This window comes from Rhizopus delemar, genomic scaffold, assembly GCF_000149305.1.
Source record: "Rhizopus delemar RA 99-880 supercont3.5 genomic scaffold, whole genome shotgun sequence".
NCBI classification, from domain to species: domain Eukaryota; kingdom Fungi; phylum Mucoromycota; class Mucoromycetes; order Mucorales; family Rhizopodaceae; genus Rhizopus; species Rhizopus delemar.
This window is the reverse complement of record NW_027137831.1, coordinates 2230418-2257205: the sequence shown is the minus strand read 5'-3', so window position 1 is coordinate 2257205 and position 26788 is coordinate 2230418. Positions and strand designations below refer to the sequence as shown.

At 34.0% G+C, this 26788-nt stretch overlaps 11 protein-coding genes across 11 annotated transcripts; 4 read left to right on the top strand and 7 right to left on the bottom strand.

Moving 5' to 3' along the window:
* Positions 1-479: 479 nt before the first annotated feature.
* On the top strand, positions 480-1163 carry RO3G_07629 (uncharacterized protein; the record flags this gene model as incomplete). The annotated part of the gene is made up of 1 exon (XM_067662219.1): positions 480-1163. One exon carries the CDS (start codon positions 480-482, stop codon positions 1161-1163), a length of 684 nt encoding a protein of 227 aa, XP_067518320.1.
* A 117-nt stretch (positions 1164-1280) lies between these two features.
* Positions 1281-3282, bottom strand: RO3G_07628 (uncharacterized protein; the record flags this gene model as incomplete). Its single annotated transcript, XM_067662218.1, has 2 exons — positions 1281-1441; positions 1509-3282. The coding sequence occupies 2 exons, from the start codon at positions 3280-3282 to the stop codon at positions 1281-1283; spliced, it is 1935 nt and encodes a 644-aa protein (XP_067518319.1).
* A 2452-nt stretch (positions 3283-5734) lies between these two features.
* On the bottom strand, positions 5735-6079 carry RO3G_07627 (coiled-coil domain-containing protein 72; the record flags this gene model as incomplete). The annotated part of the gene is made up of 4 exons (XM_067662217.1): positions 5735-5769; positions 5817-5904; positions 5957-6012; positions 6064-6079. 4 exons carry the CDS (start codon positions 6077-6079, stop codon positions 5735-5737), a joined length of 195 nt encoding a protein of 64 aa, XP_067518318.1.
* Positions 6080-7059: 980 nt separating this feature from the next.
* Positions 7060-7677, bottom strand: RO3G_07626 (uncharacterized protein; the record flags this gene model as incomplete). Its single annotated transcript, XM_067662216.1, has 4 exons — positions 7060-7073; positions 7150-7168; positions 7300-7577; positions 7644-7677. The coding sequence occupies 4 exons, from the start codon at positions 7675-7677 to the stop codon at positions 7060-7062; spliced, it is 345 nt and encodes a 114-aa protein (XP_067518317.1).
* A 1533-nt stretch (positions 7678-9210) lies between these two features.
* Positions 9211-9891, top strand: RO3G_07625 (uncharacterized protein; the record flags this gene model as incomplete). The annotated part of the gene is made up of 3 exons (XM_067662215.1): positions 9211-9270; positions 9323-9643; positions 9691-9891. The coding sequence occupies 3 exons, from the start codon at positions 9211-9213 to the stop codon at positions 9889-9891; spliced, it is 582 nt and encodes a 193-aa protein (XP_067518316.1).
* A 1517-nt stretch (positions 9892-11408) lies between these two features.
* On the top strand, positions 11409-13185 carry RO3G_07624 (uncharacterized protein; the record flags this gene model as incomplete). Its single annotated transcript, XM_067662214.1, has 2 exons — positions 11409-11452; positions 11484-13185. 2 exons carry the CDS (start codon positions 11409-11411, stop codon positions 13183-13185), a joined length of 1746 nt encoding a protein of 581 aa, XP_067518315.1.
* Positions 13186-14881: 1696 nt separating this feature from the next.
* Positions 14882-15423, bottom strand: RO3G_07623 (uncharacterized protein; the record flags this gene model as incomplete). Its single annotated transcript, XM_067662213.1, has 2 exons — positions 14882-14992; positions 15055-15423. 2 exons carry the CDS (start codon positions 15421-15423, stop codon positions 14882-14884), a joined length of 480 nt encoding a protein of 159 aa, XP_067518314.1.
* A 3966-nt stretch (positions 15424-19389) lies between these two features.
* Positions 19390-20165, bottom strand: RO3G_07622 (uncharacterized protein; the record flags this gene model as incomplete). Its single annotated transcript, XM_067662212.1, has 3 exons — positions 19390-19596; positions 19661-19809; positions 19889-20165. The coding sequence occupies 3 exons, from the start codon at positions 20163-20165 to the stop codon at positions 19390-19392; spliced, it is 633 nt and encodes a 210-aa protein (XP_067518313.1).
* Positions 20166-21753: 1588 nt separating this feature from the next.
* Positions 21754-22034, bottom strand: RO3G_07621 (uncharacterized protein; the record flags this gene model as incomplete). The annotated part of the gene is made up of 2 exons (XM_067662211.1): positions 21754-21910; positions 22027-22034. 2 exons carry the CDS (start codon positions 22032-22034, stop codon positions 21754-21756), a joined length of 165 nt encoding a protein of 54 aa, XP_067518312.1.
* Positions 22035-23213: 1179 nt separating this feature from the next.
* Positions 23214-23396, bottom strand: RO3G_07620 (uncharacterized protein; the record flags this gene model as incomplete). Its single annotated transcript, XM_067662210.1, has 1 exon — positions 23214-23396. The coding sequence occupies one exon, from the start codon at positions 23394-23396 to the stop codon at positions 23214-23216; it is 183 nt and encodes a 60-aa protein (XP_067518311.1).
* Positions 23397-24594: 1198 nt separating this feature from the next.
* On the top strand, positions 24595-26672 carry RO3G_07619 (uncharacterized protein; the record flags this gene model as incomplete). The annotated part of the gene is made up of 5 exons (XM_067662209.1): positions 24595-24697; positions 24750-24967; positions 25026-25322; positions 25383-26142; positions 26191-26672. 5 exons carry the CDS (start codon positions 24595-24597, stop codon positions 26670-26672), a joined length of 1860 nt encoding a protein of 619 aa, XP_067518310.1.
* Positions 26673-26788: the final 116 nt, after the last annotated feature.

Sequence of the window (26788 nt, the reverse complement as noted above, 5' to 3'; positions counted from 1 at the left end):
AAGAAAGAGAAGCAGTAAATAGAAGAACTAGTAAAAAAATATTAAACTAAATAGCGTATATGTTAGAAATGGCAACAGGATAATTTAGCATCAGTAAAATTGTTGGAAGCTGAAGAAAGAGAAATTGAAGAAAGAGAAACTACAGCAAAAAATGAGCTAAGTGCGGCCGACCAAGAATTATATGAAATAAACAAACAAGTTATTGAGCGTAGAATTGAAATGGAGCGAAACAAAGCCGAAAACCAGGAAAAATATTTACGTTTTGTACAGGACTTACGACGAAAAATAATAGAAATTGAAGAGATCGCAAAGAAAACACACGAACAAGTGAAGGCAGATAGTGAGACTGCAATTGAAATCATGAAAAAATAAAATTCACATGATTATTATAGAAAATAAAATACAATTTTCTTTTGTTTTTTATTTATTCTTTTTTTCTCCTTTCATTCTTAAAGAAGATAATGAGTGATTCCTTAGACATGTCCACTGCCTCACTTATTTCCAACAAGGAAAACACAGAGCCTAATTCTTTACCATCTCCACCAAAAGAATCACAAACGTTTTTGCCAAACCAACTGGATAAAATGGATATTCAACCTTCACCAGTGTTGGAACCATTGCCTGTCGACACTCGTCCTCCCTCTTCTTGGGCTTTTATCAAAGGCCATACTAAATATTGCGCGAAAAGTGCATTGAACTTCATATTCAAAGATAATAATTTACCACTACTCATCAACATGATTTATCATTTTACTGCTGCTCGAGCACTAATAGCACGACCTTGGAAGACAACGAACCGATATATTTATATAGCATCACCTGTAGACACTACATCCAGATCTCTTCGATATCAAATTGAGCAAACGACAGCTGTTGCAGTGGATACGTTTCGTGCTTTAGGTGTCATGCATTTTGCTCTTGGCTTATTATCAGCATTAGCATTGAAAGAGAGAAGAGCATCTTCAGAGCGATCTGCATTAACTGTACTCACAATGGCCTCAATAGGCCATGCTTGGGCTTATATGAGTGCTTATTGGCAAAAGACAGGATCTCAGTATACTTTGGATGCTATTCGGGAAGTAGGCACATCCAATATATTAGTTATGTTGATGAGCGTGGTTGCTCTATCAAAGACGATTAAAAGAACAAACAAATTTATTTAATAATAAAAAGAAAATGATTTAAATAGCTTTGATATAAACGGAGCGTTTATTATAAAATGGATTAGAGAGAAGATGCAGTATAAAAAATAATGGTATATGGGATTAGAAAGTATTAAATTATGCAGCAGGCGCACTGTGACCAATGATGAGTCCACAACGAATCAACTCTTCTTCATTGATAGTCGTAAATGGTGATATTGATGAATCGCTTGATGAAGGTAATAAGCATTCTCTAACAATTAACATTCGGAGCCGTTCATGAGAACTTCGACAGCCCGCTTTATATAAAACAATGAGTATGCTTCTTTCAGCTTTTTTTTTTTTTTTTTTTTTTTTTATTATTACCTAACGCAGCACGCTCAAACCAATCAATGGCTTTTCTTAAGTCTATAGTACAGCCTAGACCTTTTTCAAAGCAACTTCCCAAATGATATTGTGCAGATACATGACCTTGTTCAGCTGCTTTCTTGAACATTTCAAATGCTTCCTCCAAATTACGTTCAACACCCAGTCCATTTTGAAGATGAATCCCCAGTTTATCTAATGCACGACTATGATTTTGTTCGGCAGCCCTTCGGTACCATTTCACCGCCTTTTTATCGTCCTTTTGTACTCCCATACCGTTGGCATAGCAATATCCTAGATTGCATTGAGCCCAAGGGTTATTTTGTTGAGCTGACTTGTGATACCAGTAAACAGCAAGGACCGGATCTTTCTTGAGTCCGATGCCTTCCTCGTAGCAAAAACCAAGTGAATTCTGAGCGAGTGCGTTACCATGTTCAGCACTCTTTTTGAACCATTTAACAGCCTCTGATTCGTCTTTGGCAACACCAATGCCATTTCGGTAACAGTAGCCTAAAGAGAGCTGAGCTGGAGGATGATTCTCTTCAGCACTTAGGCAGTACCAAAAGAAAGATTCCTGTTCGTTTACATCAACACCAATACCATTTTGATAACAGTAACCAAGTGAATGATAAGCAAATATATTGCCTCTTTCAGCAGAGCGTCGATACCACTTAACAGCTTCTTTTTCATTTCGTTCTATACCAATACCATTTTGATAGCAAAATCCCAAATTATGCTGAGCTCTTGCATGTCCCTGAAGTGCAGCCTTCTTATACCAATAAGAGCCTAATACATCATCTTTTTCAACGCCAATGCCATTTTGATAGCAGTAACCTAGGTTACATTCAGCCCAAGGGTAACCTTGTTCTGCTGACAGCTTATACCATTTCACTGCTTCTTGAAAGTCAACTTCGACTCCTATACCATCTTCATAACAGTAGCCTAATGAGTTTTGACCAAACGCATTTCCTTGTTCAGCTGATAGTCTATACCATCTAATGGCTTCATTTACATTCTTTTCAACACCAATACCTTCTTCATAGCAGTAGCCAATATTATAGATGGCAACTGTTTCACCTTGATTGGCAGATAGCTTGTACCACCTCATTGCTTCCACCACATCCTTTTTTACGCCGAGTCCCTCGCCGTAACAGTACCCGAGGATACTTTGGCCACGTGCATGACCTTGCTCGGCACTTGCCTTATACCAACGAAAGGCCTGCTTCTCATCTCTTTGAAGGGCAATACCATCGTGGTAACATACACCTAAAGCATACTGTGCAGCAGGATGTTGATGGAGAGTTGCTGCTTCTATGACCCATTGTATCGCACTTGGTTGATCTCTTACACGTTCTGTCCACTCTTCGGCTTCTGCTCGATCAATCTTTACATTTGGACGACCATATTTTCTGAGGAAAGCCAAACGAGCCATACTAAGGCCATCTCTGTATCGTTTGGCTGCCAACTGATAATGATACTCTGACTGAACAAAATCAGTCTCTACACCGATTCCAAACTCATAGCAAAATCCTATGATGCCTTCTGCTTTTGGATGTCCAAGTGAAGCTGATTTAGTGAAATAATAAAATGCTAGCTCTTCTGATTTCGCTCGTCCTTCAATGCCAAAGAGATGACTATTGCCTCTTTTGTAAAAGTAATTAGAACAATCTGATGTTGTTTCAGAAAAATAATTTTGTCTCTTTTTGTGCTGTATCTTTGATAAAACGGACTTGGACCTTGAAAATAAATGAGTTAATGGAAGCAAATGAGGCATCCCAATTAAAACGAATGTGAATAAGAAAAAAAAGAGAAAACAATAAGCTGAGGGTAAAACTGGTTGCACACTGTTTTCTGAAATTGTCAGCATACTTTTCCTAAAAAAAATTGCTCAATAAAAATTGATCATTGGCGCACTCTTTGTATTTAAATTCATGGATGGTTTGATTGTGGATATGCTCCTTAATAACCTAACCAATACCATGCAATTAATATAGCTGGTATAGACAAATCTAATAAAATATATTATTAAATATTTTTTATTAAGCCCATCTTTGGTCTTGATTTTAAGGTTAATTCCGCAGATTCCTTTTTCCTAAATCCTGATCTTTAGAGTAAATGTTGTAGTTATACATAGTTAAAACTCAGGTTACTTATTTTGAACATCAATTAATAATGCATTGTTAAAATGTCTTTAGCTTCTGTCATTTATTAATAATTTATTGCTATTATTTAGATATACGACTTGTTGCAAACACATGCTTTTTCTCTTTATAGAATATACACAAAGAATAGTGTTTGAAACACATCCAATCATACATAGCGTTGAAGACTTTCACAATATATAAAAGGAGAGATATTATGACTAAACGTAAAATATGAAGACAATTAAGAATCTCGAGCGTTAATTTGTATGCAAGCTTTTGATTGTCAATTTGACCAATAATGCGTCTATATTTGATATCTGCAAACCATCAGGTTTTGGCTACATACGGCTGTCTTTGTTATCACATAGGCACCATGGTAAATTTACTTGATAGGAAATATGAGAATATGTCTACATGAATATTAAACTGATATCAAGAGCATGTACTTTACTGGTTGCTTTATACTAAATTAATTGTATTTTCTTCTTATTTACGCATTATAATTTCCTATTTTCTGCTTCAATTGAAAACAAGAGAGAGGGGTTGGTATACTTTTCTTTAAATAATTCATAAAAAAATCTATTTCTATTTAATAATATAATATCAATTCTCCTCGAGTTTGATAATCAAAATAGTCATTGTCTTTCTTAACTCTTCGCTTTTGCCAAAAGGGTTTGGTTTCTTGCATTCATTGTTTTCTTGCTCCAAAACATTGATAAATAAACGATTGTTGAGATTTAACTGCAGGGGATAACTAATTGGAAAAGAGTTTTTTTTTTTTCAGTTGAAAATTTTACAAAACTCTTTGTAATTTGTATACTTTCTAGAAGATTGAGAAAATAATTGTCTTTACAGGTTTACTATAGTCAATCTTAAGCAATATGAATGAATATAAAAGTCTACAAACATGCAGCAATACATTATCCTGCTTGAGATTAATGTAGGTCTTATATTTTATTTATTGATGTTTATTTTATTAAAATCTCCACAATCTTTATCAAGCCTGAAATATCGCCCTACTGTTTCCGTATTTTTATTTGCCTTGACCATAATATGGTCTGATTGACTCTTTTATATAAACAGCTGTCCTTTTTGGCCTATTTGGATTAATTATCTGTGATAAGCACAATAAAATGAATGTAATTAGCACAACAAGCTACGCCAGGAACACTTTGAGGAAGAACAGTGTCATTCTCTATGACATTATTTCTACAAAATATTCCCAGAATGTTTTATTTATTCAATCTATTCCTCCTAAGATAAACTAATTTTCAACCACTTTAATAATGAGTTTAACCGCTTTTAAATCATTCTTAACAACGTGTAACAATATTTCAAAGAACTTAATTGTTTTGGAACTAACTTGTTTATTTTGATTAGAGCATAAATGTAGAATTGATTTAAGCGTAATCTGAACCAAAAAAAAAAAAAGTAGTTTATAGCTTGTTTCTTCGGGTTTTTTTCAGAAAGTTTTCAGTGAATCCATAGTATCTTTTAGTAATAGACAAGTGGCGTTTGTTTCTAAAAAAATTATTTTTTTAATACAGTACGCCACAGTAAAACAAAAGAAAGCCAGTTTTACATGACAAGAGTATTTTAAGAATGTTTTCTAAAGTACTTGTATTTGAAACAATCACTGGATTATTAATGATACATTTTTATTCTTAGTACATTATAAAAAAAAGACATCAGATATTTTCTTTCATTATTACATTTTTCTATTTTCCTTCTTATATGGTTGTTTATAAACATACAAAAGTTTGTTTAAGATATCAGTAATTAGCCTTAACATTGAATTAACTGTGGAGTTCTTGAACTTGACTATTTATTCAACAATCGCCTTGTAATGCGCATGTACATCTCAATAGTTAAATAATCACAGCTCAATTGTATCTCCTTTTATCTTTACAATGCTATCCACTTGTCCTTTTCATTACCTTATCCTGATTTTTACAAAAAAAAAAATCAAACACTAAGAATACAACATACGAAGATATAAATAATACAAATGATCTTGGATATGGGAATGATTTATTATATATCAATGGAAGACGCATGTAAGAGATGTAACAATTGTCCTTTTTATTTCTTTCCAGACTTTTTGATTCCACCGCTCACTGAATGAAAAATTAGTATAAAAAATACATACTGCTAGGTAACTTACATAATGGGCCCTTTCCAGAAGCCTTTTGTTGAAGCTCCTTCAACTTCTTGGCTTCTTCTTGTTGCTTCTTCTTGAAAGCAAGATCTTCCTAGAAGTAAAAGATTAAGTATTTACAATATTTTTTGTACAATTCTACGTACTTCGTCAAGATCTTGAGAACCCTTCTTGGGCTTCTTGAGAGGCTTAAGCTTACCACCTATATAGCAAATAAGAAAACAATTTTTTTAATTAAAGATTGCTCTATTACCTTGTCTACCAGACATTTGTATAATTAGGAAAAGGAAAAAAAAATTTCTTAACCCTCAAAAATATAAAAATGTACGCCACATAAACTAGCAGCTTTGATTGGTTATTTGTAAATTGAGCCCTTGAAAGACAATACAAACATTGAACCTTGTAATTATGAAAATAAACAAACATACTTTTTAATATGAACTATAAAGAAAGCAAACAGGTGTTTATATTTAAAGATAAAGAACAGTTAATACTTGTACTGTTACTTTTAATCGGGGGTGTTTTTTGTATAAAAAATGGATATTTAACTATAAAATATAGTGAAGATAGCATAATAAACTACCACGTGTTTATATGTACAAAATAAATGATACAATGGTCATTATTACTTGTGAACAGGTAAAGGGAAGGTAAAAGTTGGTTTATGAGCCATAAATTGCATCATTTTTGTAGACCCCACAAGTTGAACTAAATAATACAGCAATCCTTGAGAACAAACCGAATCTGATGTCAAATGAATTTTCTGAGTTACGCGCTCTATGTCAAATTCCAGTATCGGTTGTTAAAATCTGGTAACTGTGCCGAATGAGTACGCAAGAAGAACAAGGGCTGTCCAAGTACCCATTCTTTTATTCGTTGGATCCTAATTAAACCAATGTAAAAGAGGGTCGGTAGAGTCGTATATTTACATATCTAATTTGAACAAAAATAATATTGAGAAGTTTATAAACAAATAAGTTGCCGCTTTTCCATTTTTCCTTAATCCTCTCAAAAAAAAACCATTTTGAAGTCAGAATATTATGTTTATCCTTAAGCAAAATAAATATTCGTAAGGGCATTGTTATTTCGACTCCCCTAAAAACCAAGCTCTTTTTGGGAATTATATAAACTGTGCTCTTATAACAAAAACCTAGAGCATAACGCTGGCTTGTAGTCTTTCTTTCACAAGTACTTCTTATTTAGATCCTCTTGGACATCCAAATTCCTCCTCCTCCTCTTTTTCTTTTTTTTAGTTTGCTGCGACTAATACATGGAATGATGAGTCCTTTTCCTTTTTCTTTATTTACCTGAGTGAAATGATGAATTGAACAATACTTACAAGTATACCAACAATATAGCTACAAGATATGCTTTATTCTTTTAGTATATGCAAAAGAAATAGTAGTAATGAGCATACCATAGCCACCTCTTTTTACTTTCTTTTTTTTTTTTTTTTTTTTTTTTTTTTTTTTTTTTTTTTTTTTTTTACCTTTTTGTACTTCAATCTATGCAGTTGAAATTCACGATAATTAGCAGTAAAGATGTCATCAGCACCAGGGAAGAGAAAGCCGTCATTGTCATCGATGGTATCATCAGCAAGTGGATTGGTCGTATCGTCAGTAGGTGAGTTGTTGGTGGTGTCATCAATAGGTGGGTTGTTAGTCTCATCAGCAAGTACATTGGTCAAGGTCAAGGTGCGGCGTGATGACGTGACAGTATCAGCCAAAGCTTTCAAACCTTTTTTTGATATCGTAAACGTGCTTGTGCCTAATAAACAGTAAAGGTGGGTATTAGTAATCTGAAGGAAGCATTCTTTTTTACAAAAAGACATACCAAGGCGGTGATAATGTTCTTGACTTCCACCCATTTTTGTTCATTGTGCATAATCTTCCTACAATGAAAAACATTAGTATCTTTATGAAATAACAATCGTCCAATGTACTTACTTTTGGAACAGGTGAGAATCCTTGTTTTGCCTGTTCAATTCTACATTGAGGATGTAAACAAAGTCTGCTCTGCATGAAGTGCATCGGTCGCTAACTGGATAAAGGAATCATGCATAGCTCTGGTGTGAATATTAAGCTGTACGGATCGCATTCTATAAAATCAGCATTGAGTATAAAAGCAATTGTGCGAGGATGTACCATTGAAGTGGTCAAGGAACATGCCAACTGGAATCATAACGCGCAGATCTTTGAACGTTTTTACTACAAACATACAACTAAAGCTTCTTTGGGTTCCCGTATTACCAATTCAATTTATCATACGGAAAACCTTACCACATTGGAAGCCGGAGCGGAGGCAACTGAGATTGTTTTATGTACGACCAACAATCAAAATATTACCAAAGCGAAGGCTAAAAATGTGGTAAATGCCCGCCCATCAACAAACTCATCCTGGTTTGCACAGCTCAAGAACTTATTTTAATTGATTTATACTTTACAACAACACCCTCCCACAAAGCAACTGAATTTATATCATAGCTTGCATTTGAAGAAAGGGGTTTAAACTAACTTTATTATTATATGAAAAATAAAGTGTGGCTCTGAGAGCATTTACCACATTTTTAGCCTTCGCTTTGACAATATTTTGATTTTTTTTCCAGCAATGGTATCTTAAAAAATGATTTTATGTGTAACTTTGTGTGTATGTTTTTTTTTTTTTTTTTTTGTTGATCAATTTCTTTTTTTTTTCTCTATTTTTTTTTAATTGATTTTTTTTTCTTGTGATAAAATAAGATTATGCCACCTTATAATTATCTAATTACTTTTGAAGAGCTTGAAGCTAAAGAATGGGCATCCAATACTGTAGCAGACATAATTACAGACGTGCTACCAGTATCATTCGATTCAGGCTTTGCCAGTTTAGAAGTCATTTATGAAGAAGGTCAATCACAAGAAACAGAAAATAAAGAAAGACGATTGTCATTAAAGAGAGTGAGCACATTAAGACGCTCTCTTTCTTTTTTTGAAAATAACCTATTCCGAAGTAATTCTAACAATAAAAAGGATCGATCTCCTAGTGCAATAATGACAGATCATTCAATTATTACTTCGCATTCTGCTCCACCTTCGCCACAAAGTCTATCACCTAAACCGTCTGTTTCTAATCGAATTAGACATTCATGGCAGATGGATCGCACGAGTGTAAAGCAATTACTCATAAATACGCCAGACTTATTTAATACACTAAGCGCATGCTCACACAAGATAACCAATAAAGAGCAAAAAGGGATTGCTATTTGGAAAAGTACATATGCAACTTATATAGTAGAACCCCCTCCTTCTTTAAAAATCAAGGTAATCAAATACACAATTGAATCATTTTGAAGATTAATTCATCTTTTTTTATGTAGCCAAAACCTATTACTAAAAGATCAATTCAGCTATCAAAATTCAATATGGCTGAGTTATTAACTACAGAAGAAACTTATTTAACTCATTTAATGATTATTAAAAAGGTAAGGTTACACCGTGCCCACTTAACATATGGATTAATATCCCCGTCTATAGTTCTATATGAATCCATTACTTCAAGCTGCTACTCAAAAGGGTTCTTTAGTCAATCTGAAAGATGTTGAAATCATATTTGCTCATATACCTCAATTGATTAGCCTATCTTCAGCGCTTGCGGAGCAATTGCATCAAGCCATTATTTCTTCTGAGGAGAAAAAGTCTGTAATAGATAGTCAGCATGAAGCGCCGATTGGTAAAATATTTTGTGATTTTGAAAACTACTTTGGTGTGTATATCGCCTATGCTGTTAATTATTCAAAATCAAAGAAATACCTAACAAAAGCAAGCTCTAATATTATCTACCGTCAACTTGTCAAGGTAAACTTACTCTTTTTTTCTTCTATGTTGCTTATAGCTCTTCATAGGATTCTATAAGAAAAAAAGAAACAAATAAAATGCTACTTGATGATTATATGATTGCACCTATTCAACGAGTTACAAGATATTGTCTATTATTAAAAGAACTTCAAAAGCATTCAGATCCTACTCTCCCTGATTATACTTATTTGGATAAGGCTATCAAATCTCTATCTGCTCTTGCTGTAGCTATGGAGCATGTATTGTAAACAAATTCTTTTTCATTCATTCCCCTTCTTTGTGTATCTTTTGTAGATATTTTGTATATACAAGCCTTTCTTTCTCATTTCTATATTTGAAATCAATTAATAATAATAAAAAAAAACTTTATGCATACTTTTAATTTTAGAATAGAGGTTTTACTTGAATGCAACAAGCATAAAATAAAGGGGATGATACATGTCTTACATTTGATTTAAACTGTTATGGCTTCAAGTATTTTTTTTTCTTCAGAGTATAATTATCATCCATCATTTTTACGCTTTACTATCCTCTTGGTAGTACAATAATAGTGATTGCCCACAATCTAAAAAAGCAGTTCTTTGCTTATTGTAATTCAATAGTGGGCGATGTTAAAAATTTTATAATAATAAGAAAATGAATTAATAATTATGTGTACATATGTGTATGTATTGTAATTTCAAAGCTTAATGGTATTAAAAGAAGAACAATACCTTTGAAGGCTAAACGCTTATTTGGCAGTCTTAAAGTCGCACGGTTTCCTTTTGTGCATCCTATGTACAATGTTATCTTTTCTCCTTTTTTAAATTACCGCCCCATTTCAGGACGTAGTGACATATTGGATGTTTCAGTTTAATTTTGCTGAAAGAACGAACAAGTATACTCCAAATTCAATTTTTCTTCCAACTCTTCATGCTGACCACAAATAATCTCCTAATAGAGTTCAATTCATACATACAATACGAAAGTCGCTAACAATGGCCGAGATTATCAAGAACCCCACTATGGAAAACCCTATCTTATCCGGTCAAAGTGCTCTATATTAAGACTTTCAGTCCATCAAGAAACAATCCTTGCAGAAGGATTTGATCCTTAAAAACAGAACAAAAGATCAAAACTGCTTTATTGTTATCGGTCAATGTTGTCTTTTGGTTCAATCCTTTGATTGCCAATGACAAGAACGGAGCAAATCCACTATATGAAATGATGTTTTAGCTAGCAATATGGTGGAAAACCAAAGTCATTTTTGCTCATTCATTCCAGGATCTTACGAAGAGCCCACCTTATATGCTGTCTCAATATGCATCAGCATCTGCAAAATCTTTTTTTTTTTTTTTTTTTTTTTTTTTACAATTGTTTGTCATTTCAAACTTGATTATTATCAGGAACAAAAGGTTAATAAAAAGCGTTTAGTGAAGATCTATTATTGTTTCTTGCCATTTGACGGTGAAAGGCTAATTTTGGTTACTAACTTAAATAAGCCATACATTTCACTGATACCAGTCTACAAAGTATTCACCTATATGAGAAAAATGAATCATCCATAATTCAATAAAATCATTCATATTCTATATGATAGCAATCTATAATCAATGTTAAAGTGTGCTAAAATTCGTAATGTTTCTGTTGTTGATTTTATATGACGGTAATTTCACACAGTTCCTTTTTGTATGTCACAATATCGGGGTTTTCAAAGTTAATTCCCATAAAACCACTTCTCTGCATTTTTCGTATTTTTATTAACTAATCAAAAGTATCACTTTAAATGTCAAAAGATGATTACTTTATTGGAGTAGATGTAGGAACTGGGTAAAAGGGACTAAATTCAATATGCATGTAGAAAGCAAATTTTATTAATAAAAGCCTTCATAAGCTCCGTACGCGCAGCTGTTATTGATAGCCAAGGAAAGCTTTTATGCATTGACATTCAACCTATTATCACTTATAATCCTAAACATGACTTTTACGAGCAATCTTCAGAAAACATCTGGGCTAGCGTCACAAAATGTGTTTGCAACATTATGCAAATAAGTAATCTTTCACCTGAAAACATAAAGGGAATTGGCTTTGACGCAACCTGTTCGCTCGTCGTTCTTGATAAACAAGGTCAACCCATGTCTGTTGATCTTACTTCTCAATTCGAAGAAAACTCGAGAAACGTGATCCTATGGGCTGACCATCGCGCTATTGATCAAGCGAATCGTATCAATGCAACACATCACCCAGTTCTTCGTTATGTAGGCAATACAATCAGTCCCGAAATGGAGATACCAAAGACATTGTGGCTTAAGGAAAACATGCCTTCATCCAAATGGGATGCAATTGGACACTTAATGGATTTGCCTGATTTCTTGACTTACAAGGCTACGGGTGAAACAACGCGTTCAACATGCTCGCTCACTTGTAAATGCTCATATTTGCCTAAACTCGTTGGACAAGGATGGGAACCTAGTTTTTTTAAGACCATTGGGTTAGAATCCTTGATTGATGAAGAATTTCATCGTTTGGGGGCGACTACATCTGATCAGCTTGCTCAAGCGGGTGATCAAATTGGACACGGGCTTAATGCAGAGGCTGCTCGAGATTTAGGATTGTTGGAGGGTACACCGGTAGGCTCAGCTATTATTGATGCATACGCTGGTGCCTTGGCTACTTTGGGTGCCACATCGGGTGACAAAGAGAGAAGCGAATTGCTTAACCAACTCGATCAAAGCTTAAAGGCTCAAGGGCCTAGTCGACTTGCAGTGATTTGCGGTACATCCAGTTGTCACATCACCATGTCCCCAAATCCTATCTTTGTACCTGGCATTTGGGGCCCTTACCGTTCTGTCATGGTCCCTGATATGTGGCATGCAGAGGGTGGACAATCATCTACTGGACAATTGATCGACTTTATGTTAAATACACATCCTGCCATCAATCAAGCACGCGAACAAGCTAGCAATACTGACATTTACTCATTTTTGACAGATCATCTTAAGATGCTCCAATCACAGCGTCAACTGAAACATCTTGAAGATTTAACAAGACATTTGCACATCTACCCCGATTTCCATGGCAATCGTTCCCCTTTGGCTGATCCTACCTTGAGAGGAACAATTGTTGGAGTTTCCTTGGACCAAAGTATAGATGATCTGGCCCTCCGCTATCTTGCTACACTCCAGTCGATTGCCTGTCAGACAAGACACATCATTGAGACCCTCAACAAAGAAGGCTATACTATCGACACGCTGTGTATATCGGGTGGCCTCTGCAAAAGCTCTTTGTTTGTGCAAATCATTGCAAATGTCACACAATGCAGGCTTATAATGCCAGAGTCCATTGAGGGTGCAGTAGTAATTGGAGCTGCCTTTCTAGGTGTGAGGGCATCTGGTTTAATTTCATCCGACTTATGGGAAATCATGGTTCGTTTAGGCAGATCTGGCTCAACCGTTTTACCAAATGATGATAAGGAAGTAAAGGAATTAAATGAGCGCCGTTATAAAGTGTTCCTGGCCATGCTTGAGGATCAGAAAAAGTATAGAGAAATTATGAATTCTTAATAAATCAGAATTACTTTATATTGCTTCTAAAAAAAACATTTTTGTATACAATAATAATAATAATGAAATCATAGTGCTTTATTAAGGTTTTTCAGAAAACGATCCGCGCTGCGTCTGGTTATCTTCACGTCTTTGACCTTGACTATTTCCAATGATATTACTACTTCCACCACTGTTTCCTTGAACAATTCGCATAGCAATTTTTCTTGCATCCTCTACAACACCAGTCATTTTCATGCCTATCACTTGTAATGCTAATTCCATCAGGGCTCGATCAGATTCTGTCAAATAAGTAAATATTAAAACATCGTCTTTTCTTGTAGTAGGGGAGTCTTTAAAGGATACAACCACCGCGCCAGCTTGTTTAGCAGGCGGTAATGTGCATATGATTGTATTGGGTGACCAATACTGTATATTGGTAGCTGGCATACTACCAAACATCACTGTCATGCCCGGCCTAAAGTCTGTGCCTAGGATAGTCACTTCAATACCACCGCTTGTAGGTGCCTCATTCGGAATCAAACGTTTCATCACAGGCGGTGTAGTAGAGTGTTGCTGCTGTTGCTGTAAAGGCTCCGGTAAGGTCTTCTCTTCGCTTTTTATGCTGATGCTTGAGGTAGAAGAAAACAAAGTGCCGAATGATAAGGGAAATGTTGGATATGCTGAAGTTGATGCTGATGCTGATGCTGATGGTGAATTTGTATGATCGTTTGTAAAAGGCAAAGATCTCATCCAATTCTGAGGTAGAAGTGGCTTTGATACGCTATCATTGTCTACGCGACGTCTTTTTGTTCCTGTTTTTGCTTTGTGATCATCAGTAATCATGATGGGTGGAGATATTCCTTCTGCAACATTTTTGCCAGTGTGATCTAGTAGTTGAAAATATATACTTTTTATATTTGGAATTTTGTTAGACTTACACATTATATACCTATTTATTTATGTTACCAAAATCCTATTTTTTCATTATGATGTCTACAGTAACATGTAATACGGGTTGGTAAAATAGTATTGCCTGCACTGAAATCAACCATATCAGAACAGTTGAAGAGCAATATTTTTTCTTCATAAGCCTCATCATCTTCCAATTTATTATCTCTTTCACTTTGTGATTTGTTTTCTTTCCTTCTCTGCACCCTCTTTTTCTATATGGTTGTACATAATTTAGAATAAAGCCTAAAGAATTGCGAGCATATTATTATAATACCTCTCTTTGAATACAGCTTGCGCATGTAGTTACTTTTTTTGAAGGGTCACTAGCACACAAAACCTTTGCCTGCAAGAATAACATCTTCTCAGGTACCGTAGATAATTGATGTTGGTCCCGCAATGATATTTTTTTTGGTTTTTCTTTTGTCACCATATGCTGAGGTAATTTTAAATGCGACCACCATTGAGCCTTCTCTCCTTCCTCTGTTACTAGCTGTATGCACAGCTTAATCTGTGTCTCTACTCTTGACTTTGCACCAGTTTGTGGTACACCTAGTACCCTAATCTGTAAACTAATCCCTCCCTTTACACGTCAAATTCTGTATGTGTTAAGAACAAAAAAAAATAAGTACTGTACCTTTCATTTGATATATTTGAATGTAAAATCTGGTTGAAAGAGGAGGAAGAAGACACATGATTTTGATCGTTACTGCTATTTCAAGTGTAAGTTTCTTAAAAGAAAATACAAAATATTTTTTTTTCTTGCTTACGAAGAGCTCAAGAAAGGTACCGGATGATTTGCAAGGTATTCCGAAAAGCTCCGTGCGATATTAGGAAATGTTGGAAGTAGATTATTATGTGTGACATTGGAGATAAACTGTATATGGAGTCAATAAGCATAACAAACTCTTTAGTTGACTCAGAAGAGGAGAAACTTACATTGTTCAGGCCAGACCAAATGGAAGGTTGCTGCTCCCCAATAGATGCTGCACTTTGTTCAAACGATCCCACACTGGCTCTTATTGAACCAGAAAGCTGTGAGCTGTTATCCAGAGAAACATCAGTTGCAATCTGTTGCTTCAGAAGTTGGTTTTCAAATTGCTGTTGTTGTGAATAGAATAATTCAGAATCATGTGGAATTTGATCAAGATTGTAGAGAAGTGAATGATCGATCAAAGAGGCATCTTCTATAAAGTTCTTGTCTTGCTGTTGTATATGTGAGCCATCGTCTGTCATATTCTCAGATAGGTTTCCTGTTTCATCAGCTGATAAGGCGGATGATTCTGTATTTGACTTGTTTTTAGACATGTTAAAAGAAACATAAAGGAAAAAAAAAAGATGTACTGTTGCTTACACAAAGCCAATCAGCTCACGTGATGGGTAAGATATTAGGCTTGGTTCTCCTCCCTTTCAGCATTGGTCTTTCTTCCAAAATTGTTGAAAAGAAGCGCATTTGAAATGATGCTTATCAATAAATTAGTTAAAAAAATAAGCAAACAATATAATAAACCTATGCTTCTTACTACTTGCTTAGAGACAATAGAAATGAAGATGTTACTTTCATCTGTGTTTAAATTGTCTGAATCAGAAAGATCTTTGAAGCTTCGTTGCTTGTGGTTTGTAAAACATTTTGAAATGCTCACAGAACTTTTAAACAAATTTAGCTTGTATTTGAACAAGTGTTGTACATACTTTTTCCTTTAATCGTTACAGTTGTTTGGCTCCATAAACGAGATTTATTGATAACGGTAACGTTGTTATCTCTGCATCATCTGACAACTAACAAAATGTAAACAACTATTAATTATAGGGGTGACAATCAATAAACAAGATGCACAGCAAGTGTTATATATCTCATCAATTCTGTAATAGTACAAGACTATATTAAAAAAATGCTTTATTTAAAATAAGCATAAAGCAAGTTGTCTTGGTTGCGAATCATAAACGTTTGAGTATAACCTATTTGCTTAAATCATTTTGGTTAATATATCCCATAAATTTAATATTTTTCTTGTGAATTCAAATACACATAGATTAAACTAGGGATGACTGATACATTGAATGTTTATTTTCCAAGCATCTTTTTCTTTTATTAAAATAATGAATCTAAGGCGTTCACTACGTTTTATAAAGATACAATACGATGTCCTTTTTATAAAATTTGTAATATTGTATGAGACAAGATATCATAAAAACTTGAGAATTTGTAGTTAATTCTGTATCTCTCATTTCTAAAGAGCTTAGATCCACAAGCGATGGCTTAAGGAAAAGTTCTAAATTTGGAATAGACTATATACACCCTTTTCTTAACATATACATATTAACATGTTATTATTATTAACATATTAAACATAACATACTATAATTTTGATGTCGCCGCACGCTTAAAAAAATCCCTTTTCATGGCTGTATGTTGCACGAAAAATTTCCTTTAAAAAATTTTCTAGAAAAAATAAAATGAAACTTTTTGATTGGTCAAATATCTTGGAAATACATGAAAAGAACATGCATACTGTAGACAATTTTATGAATTATTTGAGCTATTTTTTTAAATAGAATTCATTCTATAAGTCCTTTAGTATTGATATTAATTTTTTCAAGTTTATTTTGTAGAATTTAAGTATTCTTTATGATTTATTAAAGTAAAGGTGTTTTTGAATGGATATTTTGAAATAAAAGCTAATAAAAGCCAATGAAAAAAATTCTAAGAATATAACCAAGTAATGGATGGTCTATGGGAACCTTTTTCGTATGATGGCAAAAAATAAAGCACCTATGTCTAGTATCATGCTCATATCTGATAGCTTTTAATGTGATATCAAACATGATCAACAGTGTCGGAATTTGAAGATGACGCTTTTTTTTTTTTGAAACTGTGTTTATTCAGACATGGAAGTGAGTATATTAAAATTTGAAATTATTGGTATATGCTTCAATAGCAGTGGTGAACAGCATAATTACTTGTTAAACGTTTTTTTAAAGTATATATAAAAAAAAGAGAAAAGAAAAGAAAAAGGAAATAACACTGCCGCTGCACGATATTAAAGATATTAAATAAACGCTATGCTTACAGCAGAGTTATATATTATAAAAGTTAAAGCATTTGCTACTGTTGCATTGTATATTATGAATAAGAAACAAACAATATGATTTCTAGGAAATGCTAACATGTTAACATGTAGCACTAAAGTTTTTTTTTTTTTTTTTTTTTTTTTTTTTTTCTTTTTTTTTTTTTTTTTTTTTTTTTTTTTCATTTGCATTTGATTTAAAAAATAATTTGCCTGGCCAAGACAAATTTTAAAAACTAGTCTGCTCCGCGACAGTTTTTGGCAAAAAAACTCCCACCTTCCAGGCGTCCCTTTCAGGCAGGATGAAAACATTCTTTCTCCTCACCTTCAGCTGCAGCATCCAGTAATTTAAAAGGTTTTTGATCCACGAGCCATACCAAAAACAAACCATAAACCAAGCCACAAAACAATACCATAAATCTGTTATACAAATATATAATATATTTTATGACACAAACCTTTACGTTAAAGTAAGGTTAGTGGTTAGTGATTAGTTACGAGAGGAATAAAAGGATCAGAATAGCGATCTTATTTATACTTTTCAGACGAGGCTTTGACTGCTTTTTTCTAACTTCATAAGTGACGGCTGTTATGGGAAAGACATGTGATATTTATACAGTGGAAGGCACTTTTGGGTTAATAGGTGATATTGTTTTTAAAGATGATAGATAGGAAAGAATATGCTTCCTTTTATTGAGACTCTTTACTCAAAAAAAAATATATTTATATTATTATGCCGCTACATTTTCATTTTTCAACTTCAATCTCAGCGAGGAAAAGTTCTTTTTATTTGGTCAAGTGCTTTGATGTAGCAGTCTTTCTCAAAGCAAGAAATATTATTTATGATCAGTATTTTATTTAAGCAAATCAAGTAGCTTCATGACCAATGGTATGAACGATAATATAAAGGTTTTTTTTTACAATCAGGGCAACTCATGATTTTAACCATGTCCTTGTAAATTTTAAAATAATCATCTTTAGCCCTTTTTTTTAAAAATTGTGTTATCTCGTAAGAATAAAAAAGACTATAAAATTCAATGAGACTTAAAAAGTTATATTTTTATTTAATATTATAATATCTGGTATTTATATTCTTTTCATGGAGGTTTAATTAAATCCTTTTCAAGATACTTTAATTAATTATAACTGTAGACCTAGTATGAATAAATGTTAATATGAAGATCTGTTCCTGGTTATGCATTGCATCAGGGGCTATATTAAAAAACTTGCATTGAGTTAAAGGAGTGGAATTAGTTATGACCGAATAATAGAGAAAAGACTGTAATAAATCTTTATAAAGTATTCATTACTCTGATTTCTTATAAATTGAATATGAATCATGTTTAAAGTATGCTTGGATACGACACAGATACTCTTGATTACTACCGATTGAGAGATGGTGATTTCATTTTTCAGCACGATAATGATCCAAAACACACTACCAAGATAACAACAACTTATCTTAAAGAAGAAGCAAATACCCAGTGTTGCCTTGGCCCGCTCAATCGCCTGACCTGAGCCCAATTGAGCACACGTGGAGACATTTGAAGTTGGAATTAGCTTTATATGAACAAAAGGCAAGAGGTGTCCATGAACTATGGGAAAGAATCAAAATTGGGTGGGAAACATTTGATAGGGATGTTTGTTATAAATATATTGATAGTATACCGACTAGAACTCAAGCTGTAATAAAAGCTAAGGGTGGAAATACTATATATTAGCATTTTTTTTACCTAGTTAAAAAACTGTCAGTCATCCCCTTTTTTTAAATGACCATTGCTCAAAATGTATTTCATAGATTAAGATGAGATGTACATTGCTTTATTACAAAAAAGCTATATAATAACATAATAAAAAAGAACATGTATACTCTAAATCCTTTTTTGAAAAAAAGGATAAATGTATAAGTTTTAATTTTACTGAAACGGTTTTTTAACTCACTCTACTTGCTGGTCTCGCTTATTTTTTTGTTAGGTTCTACTAGTTTATTGATGTTTTAAACTATATATTTATTATATATAGCATTGTTTTTAATAATAAAGTTATAAGGTATATCCAGTTTGGATCTATCTAGGATATTGTGTGTATCCTACTCAAAATAAAAAAATACTACTATTCAGCATAAATTTCATTTTCATAATAAATTTTAATATCATATGGTTATTGTTGTTTACAAAAAAAAAGAGGCATGAAGGCAAAGTAAATACTAAGGAGAGGAAGGGTTACAATAGAAGGGGCCGAGAGAATGCATGCCCGTTTTGTCATCTTCTTCAGTTAGTTTAAGGATTGACGGATTAACGATAGTAGAAAGAGTGGTTGAAGGAGTGGCACCACTGAATCTATTCTTTACCAGGTACTCAGTATGCTCCTTTTTGAGCTGGGAAAAATTTAAAACGCTCTCGGCCAAGAGGCACTACCATAAAAAAACAAATGTTAGTCAAATGTAATTCAAATGGACAATAAAATTAGACAATTACCTTCATGCCCCAGAAGAACTTCAAGAAACTGGGAAAAGCGTCCAATTTATCATCAATATCTGGCTTAATATACAATATATCTTCGAGCCACAATTCAAAGACGGGGCCTTCTGGCTCGAAACGTAAGCTCCAAAGATGAAGGTTTTTTCCTAAAAGTTATCAGATAAGATAAGAGACAGAGCAAAAAAAAAAAAAAAAAAAAATAGGCAAATGAAAATTGTATCTTACCTGCACCATGTACAAAAAATACCTTGCATTTTTGGAAGACCTCCATACTTGCCATTGGAAACTCATCAGCAATGTTTTTTAACATTGTAAGGGCTCCAAAGAGACCCTTGTGGTGATCAAAGGCAATCTTTGATCTATCAATAGAACCAAAGCAGCCCGACGTTTCAAGTAACAAGATCTCGATATTTTTCACACCATTCAGCTTAATGATTCCATCAGCCAGATAAATATGGCTATCTTCTTTATATAATGGGAGAGTTTTAAGCTGCTCACCCATAGATACCAATGGCGTCTCTCCATGCCGGAATCCTGCTTTGCACCAATCTTCACTTTCTTTTAGCCAAGTGGTCACTGCTTCAAGAAAAGGGTATATAAACAGAGAATTGAATGTTGCCTCTCCATCCTTAATATCTATAGTTGTGGTGTGAAAATTATAGCTGTATATACATATTAAATTTAAATAATTGATTAAGCTAGCATGTAATTAATAAAAAGTTACTTACATAGCTCGAAATATACTTTCTAAAAAATTATAATTATATTCATCTTCACTTTCGCAAGGAGGAATATTTCGTACAGTAGTCGTTCTATTTAAGGGTGCAACGCAAATATTTTTTACCACTAAATAGAAAGTTTTTATAAGAGATAGTTTTTTGGAGCACTCTAACAATAAATTTTTTACCTTTGTAAAATAAGATCAAAGATCTGTTTGCTCTTTTGACTTATTTAATTAAGCGCAAGAGTCAGTCAATCTCATTCGAATTCGGCGATGTAATTTACGATCAGATCGTCCAAAGGAATTTCGTACAAGAGAGTAATTTCATAGGCTTCTCTCAACTGTTTTTTACACTACTATATCGACACACTGTTCACCTTGCTCTGTATTATCATTTTCTTCTGTTTCATCTATGTTGCCTTCTGTCGTTTCTTCATTATTAGTAGTACTTGTTGTACAACATACTATCATCTCGCTTTCATCTGCTTCAAGGTTCAACTGGCTAACATCAGTAAATTTGTTGTCAAAGTTCCTGGGGAGATCTAGGAGCATTCCATTTACTGTTTCTGGTTTTACTTTAAGCCATGCATTAACTAGAAAAAACATAGCCTGAGCTTGATCCATTTTGTAAACATTCGGATTATCCAACTTTTTACTGATATACAGACATAAAGCACGGTCGTACTGCTGGGCTCGGAAGTGTGCCATAAAGTTGTCAATAATTCCTGTGTATACAAAATATGAATGAGAAAGCTGTAAAACAAAAAGACAGCTTATATGGCATTTTATCAACAAATAATAGGTTACCTGCATCAAGATCCTATAACTTGCTAGTCGCGTTTGCTAGGAGAAATAACAATTTGGTATTGTTGAGCAGAATACTTATTTTATGAACGGATGCATTATTCAAAAGAAGAGCAATTTTTCGATTCTGTCTTCCAAAGGCAACATTTAACTTTTTCACGTATGCTGTGAAAATTTTAAGTTGTCATCCAAGCATTAATAGAATAATGGTATTCAATTTCATGTTTTTTTTCCAATTGCAGTCATGAATAACAAATTAGCTCTTGCTTTAAAACATTTGGGGCTCTTGTCTTGTGCGATAACAATTGGTTGCCCTTTGTAAGACCCATCCGAATTATAGAGCAATCCAACTGTCAGACGAGCTTTACTTTTTTTAGGCAACCAAGCGACTCGGAACGTATGGTTCTTTTTGATGGTTGCTGGTAATATAAGCCTGTTTCATCAAAGTTCATGATATCTGCAGGATCACATGGCCCAAGGAGTTCTTCTATCTTTCTCAATTCGTTCTGAATGTTTTCAGAAGTGATGTCTACCGAGGCACTTTCACCATGCATTGGCCTGCATTTTACTCCAATTCGCTTAAAAAGTTTGGTGAGCCATCCAGAGGAAAATGAAATTTCATTTTCAAAGATTCTATACTCCACTCAAGCAATAGGTCTTCATCAAGTTGAGGATAGCGTGTTGTTTTTAGACTTTTGCCATTATTGACAACATTAATATTACTATATAACGTTTCAGCATTTTTGAGAATGTTTCATATAGTCTATTGGTTAAGTGGTTGATCTAAATTGAATTTCTTCATAGCTCATTCACCCAATTCTGTTTGATTAAGACGGACAGTAGCATTTTGATCCAAAAGCTCAATTTTTTAGAAGAAAGGCATACACGCTTATTATTAGATCTTTTTTTATAGATAGAATCTAAAGAAAGAAAGAAAATAACTTGTTGTATCAAATATTTATTCTCACCAAAATTATTTTGATTCTACGTCTCGTATATTATCCTTCCAGCAACTTTGATCAAGTCTTAAGCAAGTTTTGACTTGTTAATGTCCTTACACAATTACCAAATCTATACCAAACGACAGTGGCCTATATGGAAACATGTTGTACAAACATGTCTGTAATGCAGCTACAACACATATTAAGTGAATTCAATTTTTTAACAGCTACGAATTTCGATTTAAGGGTATGTTCTATTTAAGGGTGGATATTCCAAAAATTTTGGCTACTCTTAAATAGAGCGACTACTGTACTCTATTTATACTTTTCATACACGGATAATACTTCATGTCATGGATTAATAATTAATATGATATAGCTGATGACAAATAGATAAGGGTTACATATTCTTCCATTGTTATGTTTGTCATTGTAAGCATTTATCCATAGAATACTCGTATATGATTGACTGTGGTTTAGTTCCTGGATTTAATATAATTTAACCATGCAATTACGCGGCATTTTATTCTTAATGAAGATTATCCGAATTAATCTGTAGTATATCTATTGAATATATTTTACATATAGCTTATTAACACTGTTTCCATATCGAGTTATGAATGATGGATACATCATATGGGAACGACTTGAGCAATATGCCAAGATTGTGAGACATAAGGCCAGAACCAACATATTAAGAATAGAAGGAGAAGGATCAGTACCAGTAAGTGCTGTGCATATTATAACATTCCAATATACAAATAATCCACGTCAGTAGCCTTCTTGGCAGATGAAGGACGAATAGCAGAAGCTATGCCGTCAGCAATAACAGTCTAATATAAGAGGAAAGCGAGTATAGTAATGCTGTAACATTGAACTTCCCTGATATGATCATCCGAAAATATAGCCACCAAGTGAGCTGTTATCGCATTAGCCGCCTGTTTTGAGCCTTCAATAGAGGAGAAAGTAGGCCCCAGCGTTCGATTTTTGCAAATACGGCTGAACTTGGATATCGTGTTAGTGTATTCTTTAAATGCCATTTGCTTATAGAAGGGACTCTAATTTACTCGACAATGTTGGGTAATTAATCGACGTGCGGCAGGTCGCGCTTCCTGATGTTGTAGTCAGTAGTAAAGTACGTTGAGGCCATGCGCTTTTCGCCACTTTCTGTAGCAAATTTCTCAGTGATCAAATGTAGTTTACATTCCCTAATCCAAAAATCATGCATAGGAACCTTAAGCCTTGTGGTATTGGCAACAGCTCTCATCTAACGAAGTGTATACTGCCTGACAAAGTTTAGCGTTAAATCTTTCAATGGTTGCATTTGCAGTTTGCGGGTTAGTTTGAGAAGGGGGTGTGCTGTCATAACATACCAGCGGTGAGGAAGGTTCCTGAAAGTAGTCCAAGTAAATGTTACATTTGTCAGCGAATTTGAGCTTGTCAAGGTGTTATGTAAGTCGAGGAACAGCAATAGCGACTTGGAACGATATTGAAATTAATTTGTAGCTAGAGCCCAAGAATAGGCCATGATAGATTTTCATGGAAGGCTCATCCCAGTGTTTCATTAAAAGTGCGACGTTTTAATTCCTTTTCTTGCAATATTATTTTGGCAAAAGGTGTAATTTCTTTCTTTAGGTTATTCCCTTTTACATAATATTACATTCATGTGATACTCATAACCTTACAAACTTTTATTAAATTTTATATTTGCCAAATATGGAACATTTGTGCTTATGAAAGAACTACGGAGCTACAGTATACATTTACTCATTCTCTATTTCCAAAGCTTATCAATAAGCAGCAGTAACTGGAAGCAGGTAATCTTTACAAAGTTAGCAAATCGTTTTATTTTATAATTCAATAACTCTGCATGTTTTTAAATGAGCTTTTCTAAGAAAAAAATGCATAAAACATAAAATGTTCAAAGAATCAAATTCCGCTCAACATATAAAGTAATTATTTTGCACACTTTTTTTTATTTTTATTTTTATTTTTTTTGTCTAAAGATATGTCAAACTCACAAAGAAGACTTGAAGCTGTAAAACAACATATTTCACCAGAGCAAGAATACAGAAATGCTATAGAGTATGTTTATATAAACTTATTTAATAGCTTAAATTCACGTATAGTGTTCATTATTTCTAGTCCTGTTATTAGTATGAACGAGGAGAGGGCAAAAGCAGCTTTTGATATCCGTAGCTTGACATATTTACTAGATGGTGGAGAGAATATTACTCTTGTAAGTATAAAAAATGAGGTTTAATAGTTATAATGACTCTATTGTATTTAGTTGAAAGAAAAAGTCATGCAGGAGCTAGAAAGGGACCCCCTTTTTAAAATGGATGATGTGTACGACCTTTCAAAATTTGAAATACGTGAACGTACAATGGAAAAGGTGAGTTCATGTATAGATTTATTCGAGAATTTATCACTTAAAGTTTCATAAAACCCTCTAGTTTCGTAGTATGCTTCATCATTTACAAAATGAATCTGTTGATCAATTTAAAAAACGTATGGAAATTGTTAGTCTCATTGATCCAGGCTTCTGGACTAGATTTGGCGTTCATTGTTAGTATATGATCATGTCGGTTCATACAATTTTAACTCGTTTCTTTCGTAGATGGTTTATTTGTCGGTGCATTACAAAGCAATGCTACCTCTGGTCAATTGGGTTATTGGTTTGAAAAAGGCGCGTTATCATTAAATAAATTCATTGGATGCTTCGCAATGACTGAGCTAGGCCATGGCTCAAATGTCCCTGGCCTTGAAACGACTGCAACATTTGATGAAGCATCCGATCAATTCGTGATTCATACTCCTACACTCACTGCTACAAAGGTAAATTAGATACTTGCTTTCTATTTCAATTTATCTTAAAGTTATATTACGAATGTAGTGGTGGATTGGTGGTGCGGCTCATTCTGCTACTCATGCTGCTGTGTTTGCACAATTGATTGTCAAAGGAAAAAGATATGGCACCAAATGCTTTGTTGTACCTTTAAGAGATCCAAAGACTTACAACTTGTTACCAGGTGTTAATATTGGCGATATTGGAAAAAAAATGGGAAGAGATGGTATTGATAATGGCTGGATCCAATTTACACATGTTCGCATCCCCAGAGGCTATATGCTTCAGAAGCACACTAAAGTATCTAGAACAGGCGATGTAAAAGAACCTAAATTGCAACAGTTGGTAAAATAATAAGAATCATATTAATAAATGCAGCTAAACTAATATGATTTGCTGTAAAAGACGTACGGTGCTTTACTTCAAGGGAGAGTTACTATGGTAGCAGACAGTGGCCATGTATCCAAGAAAGCCCTTACTATTGCTATTCGTTATGCTGCAGTCCGTCGCCAATTTGCTTCTTCCAATGCAAATGGTGTTGAAACCAAGTTATTAGATTATCCCATTCACCAGCGTAGATTAATGCCTTTGTTGGCACAAACTTTCGCAATGTTATTCACAGGCACCGAGATGACTGCAATGTATAATTATATGATGTCAAGATTAGATAGTGCGAAAGAAGGCGATAAGGATCTGGACGAAGTCATAGAAATGCTTAAGGAGACTCACTCTACTAGCGCTGGGCTAAAAGCCTTCTGTACCTGGAATTGTTTATCTACTATTGAAGCCTGTAGACAGGCTTGTGGTGGTCATGGTTATTCAGCATATACAGGACTGGCTTCCATGTACCAAGACTTTGCTGTTCAATGTACTTGGGAAGGTGATAATACTATATTGACACTACAATTGGGACGTTATCTCATCAGTAGCTACCGAGAGGCCCTTAAGGGCAAGAAGTTATCACCTGGTGTTGGGTACTTGAATAATCTTCATAGCCTTATTGGTAGACGCTGTAAAGTTTCAAATCTTGATGACATCTTGAGCTTTGATGTGATTGCTGAAGGCTGGCAAGTTGTTTGTGCACACGTTGTGAAGAATGCTGGTTCTGAGTTTGAAGAGTGTCTCAAAAGAGGCTTGAATGTCGATGATGCTTATGAACAATGCTGTAAGTTACTAAGATCATCTTAAAGACTCAAACTGAATATCACTTTAGCACAATCTCGTCTTTATGCTGCCAAGCTTCACTCATTTAATTACCTTTTTAACCGTTTTGCTGATGCAGTTAGGAAGCTTTCTGGTAATCTTTACGCTGTCTTAAAAACAGTTTGTCTTTTATACGGCCTTTATACGATTGAAGAAAATGCTGGCGCCTTTTTGCAATACGAGTATTTTACTCCTGCGCAAATTGAATTTGTCCGTATGAGTGTGAATGATCTTTGTAGACAAGTTCGTGATCAAGCTATTCCCTTGGTTGACTCCTTCAATTTATCAGACTATGCAATCAACAGTCCATTGGGTCGAAAGGATGGTAATGTTTACGTTCACTATTTTGAGCAAGTGAAACGCTCCAACCCTCAAGGCGAACATCCTTATTTTGATCGCCTTATCAAGCCATTGATTCATAAACAAAGCAATGAGGACGATTATGAGGAGGAGCTTGCTGGTCTGGAAGAAGAAGAAGAAGAAGAAGAATAAGTATTTTGCAAAAAAAAGATACGTTCAATGAGCAAGCGCTTCATAACCTATTTAAAATACACTTTCTTCTCTTTCGTTTTTTATTTTATTTTATTTTTCCTTTACTAAAAACCAAT